General features: G+C 37.1%; 1 protein-coding gene across 1 annotated transcript in view; it reads left to right on the forward strand.

Moving 5' to 3' along the window:
• LOC106525307 (interferon-induced very large GTPase 1) overlaps window positions 1-6,037 on the forward strand; it is a 20,660-nt gene extending 14,623 nt beyond the window's left edge. Inside the window, exon 5 of the mRNA XM_014019493.1 lies at window positions 302-6,037. Coding sequence (XP_013874947.1) covers window positions 302-5,128 — 4,827 coding nt within the window. The 3' untranslated portion in view covers window positions 5,129-6,037. The remainder of the gene's footprint in view (window positions 1-301) is intronic.
• Window positions 6,038-6,449: the final 412 nt, after the last annotated feature.

Genomic DNA, 6,449 nt, shown 5'->3' on the forward strand with positions numbered 1-6,449 from the left:
TTTGTGCATAAAGTAATTTATTACAACCAGAGGCTTATATGAAGTTTGCCACTTGGTGCAAAATGGATTTAAAAACTTGAACAAGTTCTAAGAAGAAATAAATTAAAGGTTTGTTGAGCAAAAAAKWAAAAAAAACTAAACCTCACTTTTTTGTGTTTATGTGGGAGCCCTGTCAAAAACATGTCCATTATGCCAACAATGTCTAACCCCACTTCCTCCCTCCATATTATTAGGAACCATTTAATCTGTCCTATAAAATGATTTTGTTTTTAAAATATCGTTTTTCCTTTGTATTTTGCAGCAGCCATTGAAGAGTTCAGATGAAATTATTCAGAAACAGCTACAAGAGAAAAATGAAACTTTGTTTGTCAGACTTCATCTTCAGGAAAAATGTTACCAGAAGCTGTCCAAAGTTGATTTTCTTCAATTAAGTCAACCTATCACACCATGCCATGACACATCTGAAAAAGATTTGGTGTATTCTTTTCTTCACAAGTTACTCATGTTAGATTACAGGGCCAGATATATTCCTGTTAAACAAGACAGTGTTGAAGACTCTGATCCAAACCCTGTTTCTATGTCTGACACAAGTGAAGCAGATGAAGATGATTTAGAGGAGTTTCTGAACACCAATGTAACTACAAATCAGCAACAACAGACTCATGTACATCCAATGGATGTTCAGATGGCAGTATTTCACTGCTCAGACAGCTTCCTCAGGCAGATCATGATCACAAAGTTGTCACAGTGTCAGTATGCCTTACCTTTGCTTGTTCCTGATCCATTTAAAATGGAGACSGAGTGTCCTTTGTGGGCCTTCAGACAGATAACAAAAACATGGAAGATAGTCAAAGGAGATTCAAATATCACCATGAAAAGTGTCCCRATCTACAAAGCTGAAACACCTTTGGTGTCTTTTTTCCGTCTGGGTTCACTATCAGTGTCTAAGTCTCAGCTGATGAACTCTTTGATCAATGATCGCCACGACACGTTCTTCCATAGAAACTGTGATGGAAGCACCAAATCTCGCCATTTGTTGGACGGTGTTGCAGAGATTGCCTGGTACTGCCCTGCTGGAAAACCCAATGATATATTCAATGACTGCATTGCCTTTTGTAATCTTCATGGTGATGGTGTATTGATTGAGAAACAAAGAGACATATTGATTGAAAAATCATCAGTTAATGTTGTGCTGGTACCAAAGCTCCAAAAAGATGACAGGATTTGGCCAATAATCACAGCACTCTTCAAAATGAAAAAGCCTCTGATTTGTCTCATTGTTGATGAGATTTGTGATGCTGTTGAAACCAAGAAGGGAAAATATAAAATGGGACTCAAAGACAGAAGCCAGTCAGATGTATCTGGAGAACTTAAAAGAATCATTCAAGAAGTTTTGTCTTCTGAAGATCCGTCCATTTTGAAACCATCCTTCCAGCTTGAAACCATGGCTGAGGTCTCTGGAATYAAAGTGGATGAAAGTAACCCCATGTGTCAAAATGGAAAGATTCCTGCTTTGAAAATATCTGATTTGCTTCAGGGTAAAGATGTTWCAAAGATCAAAGATGAATTTCTTCCATGTCAAGGTCAACTGTGGCACAAGTGGTGCCAAATTAACAAAGAACTCTATCATCTCAAAGGACAGTCCATTGAAATGGAGAAATCGAATAAAGAAGCACAACTGGTGGAAATACGACAAAAACAATGTGCTGTTTCCTGCAGTGAACTGATGAAGTTGTTCACTGAAAGCCTTGGGTCATTACAACAAAAGGACAAAGAATATTTTCTTAAATGGACTCAGRTTCTAACAGATGCCCTCTCCACAGATGATATTTCTTCAATTCTTCAAAGTTATGATAAYACCTGGTCTGAGTTGTTGGCTTTGAAGAACAAACATAACAAATCAGAAGTTTTAAAAGCCAAGAAAGCTGAGCTTGAGTCCTTATCRAAAAAGCTGCAATCTGCAACTTTTGGCTTGGAGCACATTTTCAGAGAAATGGGGCAGATCTATGAGGCTCAAATAACATGTAACCCAAACAGCAGACAGGAGAAGTGGTCCAAGTACCCAAAACTAGCTGCARATCTGCTGATCTCTGGACACCCTCTGGAGCTGCTGGATGGAGATGCAGGTCATGTTCCTCTGAAATGGATCTCTAGTCTTTTAGAGGAAGTCATCAATAAACTGGGTGACCAGAAAGTTTTTGTGCTGTCAGTTTTAGGAGTACAGAGCAGTGGAAAATCAACRATGCTGAATGCAATGTTTGGACTGCAGTTTGCAGTGAGTTCTGGCAGGTGCACCAAAGGTGCCTTCATGCAGCTGGTCAAAATATCAGCTGAGATCAAGAAGGACTTTAAGTTTGACTATGTGTTAGTGGTAGACACTGAAGGACTGCGTGCTCTTGAGCTGGGAGGAAACACGTCTCTTCAACATGACAATGAACTGGCAACATTTGTTGTTGGTGTGGGAAACATGACGTTGATYAACATCTTTGGAGAGAATCCAGCCGAGATGCAAGATGTTCTGCAGATTGTTGTTCAAGCTTTCATGAGAATGAAAAAAGTCAAACTTACTCCAAGTTGTGTTTTTGTTCATCAGAATGTAACAGATGTTGCAGCAGCAGAAAAAAACATGGATGGAAGAAGACGCCTGCAAGAAAAACTTGACCAAATGACCCAACTAGCAGCCAAAGAAGAGGACTACAATGCAGACTGCTTCAGTGATGTTATTGCATTTGACGTCCAAACAGATGTAAAATACTTAGCCCAGCTGTGGGAAGGCAGTCCACCTATGGCTCCTCCAAATCCAGGTTACAGTGAGAGCATCCAAGAACTAAAAAGTGTTGTTCTCTCCAAAGCATCAAAGTCWGATGGGATCAAGCTTACACAGCTCAATGCAAACATTCAGAACCTGTGGAAGGCACTTCTAAATGAAAACTTTGTTTTCAGCTTTAAAAACACACTGGAAATTGCAGTGTACAGAAAACTTGAGGTTCAGTATGGAAACTGGACCTGGACCATCAGGAGCAACATGTTGACCATTGAAAACCAGCTCTACAACAGAATCGAAAATGGAGACCTTAACAAGGTTGAGACAAGATATCTCAAAAAAGAAACAATCAAAACATATGATGAAATTAAAAAGGCCATGATGACGTACTTTGAGGATGAAAATGAGAAAGAAATGTTGGTTCAGTGGCGAGGTCAATTTGAAAGTAAAATCAAAGAGTTTTGTGACGAACAGGTGAAAACAGTTAAAAGAAAACTGGATGGAGTAATTGAACAAAAGAGCACTCGAAAAAAGATGGACGATGATAAGACAGTCTTGGAGACTAAACTGCTTCAGAAGAGCAAAGAACTCGCTCAGACGCTAAAAGATAAAGTCAACGAYGATGAAGAACTACAAAAACAATTCAGTTCTGTTTGGAAAACCTGGGTTACTGAGTTCACAAGAGACACAAAACCTGTTGAGGACATCAACTTAGAGGAGGACCTGTTAACTATCCTTACAGAAATTGGTGTGGAAGAAAAACTCAGAGAAGAACACAAAACAAGTGGAACATACAAAAGAATTTCCAAAATGGGAAACTACAAACACTATGTTGTATTTCACAAGAAACAAGATCTTGATGAAACTGATGAGAGAAAAAACAAAGACATTGAAAACCCTAAAAATAATGTTAGTTCAGTGTTCACAAGTTTTAAAAACTTTTGGTCATCAAAAAATCAGAACTCCAACAGCGRTCTGTCTCATCAAGACCAAAACCAGATCAGGGAACTCATTACCAACGCTGCAGAAACATCCCTCAATGCAATCAAGGAAAAACCTGTTGCTACAAGAGGCTATCAATCAACTTACTTGCAAGAAATGATCCAATTAGTCAAAGAAAAAGTGGCCATATTTGAGTCCAATCAGGGGTATCAGCTTAATAAGGTGTTTGAAATCGATCTAATCCTGTTTGTGTTTGACTTAGCCAAAAAATGGCTTCAGGACTCTCAGGAGGAATTCAGGAAGAACAACGACGCTCTCATTTATCTGGAAAGCAAGAAAGAAGAGTATTTTAACATTTTCAAGATCTTTTGTGAAGGAAGTTCCTCAGCTGTAGTCCTAGCTGAACTGACCAGTGAAAAACTGAAAACATCCATGGTTGAAGCTGTTTATAYTAAAACAGCCGTGGCTCTTGCTGGAGAAATGAAGTGTATTTTCCCAGCATTCAATGGGAACAGACTAGACTTGGAGAAACACATGCTGAAATCACTCACTGAGAAAGACGACTTTAATAGTTTCATTGAATACATACATCATCCAAAAAGACAATCAGAGGCTTTTATTAAAGCAGAAGTACAGAAATACATCTTCACAGATCACAGAGATAAAGCAGAGAATATATTCAGAAAACATCTTGAAGACATCAACACAACTGTGAGTCAAGCTTTTTTTACAGCATCCAAGAAAGTYCAAACTAAAGGTGGAGACACAAACATGTGGCTGGAGGAATTATCCAGTCAGCTCAAAGATGAGCTGAGATTCGATGGTTCCTGTTTTCAAGACTTTGATGACATAAATGATTTTGACTTCCTCATGAAAGAAGCAAATGAAAAACTTGAATCCGTCAAGAAGCAAATCAACAGTTTCTCTCAAACTGAAATGAGAAAAGCAAGAAAAAGGCCTCAAGACATCCTGATTGAACATCTGTGTAAGTGCTGTTGGGTGAAATGTCCGTTCTGTTATGCTGTTTGTACCAACACACTGGAAGATCACAGTCCTGAAGACCACAGTGTACCTTTCCATCGATCCAGTGCTGTCAAGGGATTTCACTACAGAAACACAGACATCTTCAGCATTGAGTTCTGCACAACAAAGGTTACAAGTGATGGTGGTTTTTATCCTGACAGTTCAGACAGAACTGTTCCCTATAAAGACTAMAGAACTGCTGGTCCACGGTTTGCCTCATGGAGAATCACCCCTGMTGAGTCCAAACTGTCCTACTGGAAATGGTTTGTGTGTAGATTTAAAGAAGATCTGATCGAGCACTATGGATATAAATTTGAGGAACGTGGAAAAATTCCTAGAGACTGGTATAAAATCAATAAAAAAGAAGCTATAAAAAGCCTGGAAGAAATGTGTCAGTGAATCAAAACCAAAGGCTGGAGCTGAGGAATGAGGACAGTCGGCTATTACATGAAAAAATTATTTCACTAAAAGGCAAGAAAAACAAGACAAACAAACAATACAATTAAATTTGCTGAAATTTTATTTTTATTGCAAAAAAATAAGAGTTTAGAGATTTTCTGTTATGCAAAACCAAATGGGCTCTTACATGTAAGTCCTATTCTTTTACATTTGGCACAAAGGGATGATGGTAAACAGTCTATATTTAAACTCTAAGTTCTATCTAAATATAGTTTTCACTTACAATTCTTTACAGTTTCAAGAAATGTATAGTCATAGTTTAAAGGACCATGTTTTAGTTTTTGGATTTTGTCACAGGCAGATAAACTTATTTTCAGTGTTTTTGTTATGTGAAATTATAAAAGTTTCTCTGTTATCTCTCTCTCTTTTTCTTTCTTTTTTTTTTTACAAAAATGAAAAACACTGATGCAACTTTAAATGCCAAATCTGATTTAAAGCTTTTAAGTACAACTACATGGAAGCATTTTGGTTAAATATGAGATGTGTTGATGTAAAGAAACATTTCAGTTTGTGCTTCTTTGTATTTTAAACTTGCTGCTTTATGAAAACACTGTTGTGAAAAAAATTGTTTTACTATATCAATCGTTTAGTGTCAGAACAAAAATGAGTACAAAGATTATATATTTACTTTATATGCTCCTTTGGAGTTGTTTTCTGATTGAGTGTTAAAGCACCCTCAGAGGTGTTCAAAGTTACATTTTTCTCACATTTACATTCACTCAGTAACTCATTGTGAAAATATGTTTTTGAAATATCTCAGTACAAAATGCTTGATAGAGGTTACTCTGCTTTGGGTCATTTTGTTTGGGTGCCTTTTTTTCTTGATAAATAAAAAGATTGATGCAAAAATTCTGTTTCTCTGGAATTTTTTGAAGACTTGTCAGTAATTTTTAAAATTGTTTTGGTAAGCACGTAACAAATCTTATGTCAGCTTTAAAGATTAAGTCAAAGTACAGGAAGGAAGTGGAGAACACTCCTGGATCTTCAGGCCCAATCCAGGACACTGTGCCACCACACAAGTAAAAACACCCTTCACAGCTTTTAATCTGAATCAGTTGTATTTCAGATTAAGTTTATAGTTTTACACAGTTCAGTTCAATGCAGTCGTGTTCAGAACATGAAATTTGTACACAGATACACTTGAGGTTGTGTTTTGGCTTTAAAAATTTATTCTGGAAAAACCGATAGTTTAATTGCAATACACCCATAATCTTCAAACTTTTATGATAAAATTCATAATCTCTCCAGAACGAAAAAAAAC

Source organism: Austrofundulus limnaeus, unplaced genomic scaffold (assembly GCF_001266775.1).
Source record: "Austrofundulus limnaeus strain Quisiro unplaced genomic scaffold, Austrofundulus_limnaeus-1.0 Scaffold223, whole genome shotgun sequence".
Classification (NCBI taxonomy): domain Eukaryota; kingdom Metazoa; phylum Chordata; class Actinopteri; order Cyprinodontiformes; family Rivulidae; genus Austrofundulus; species Austrofundulus limnaeus.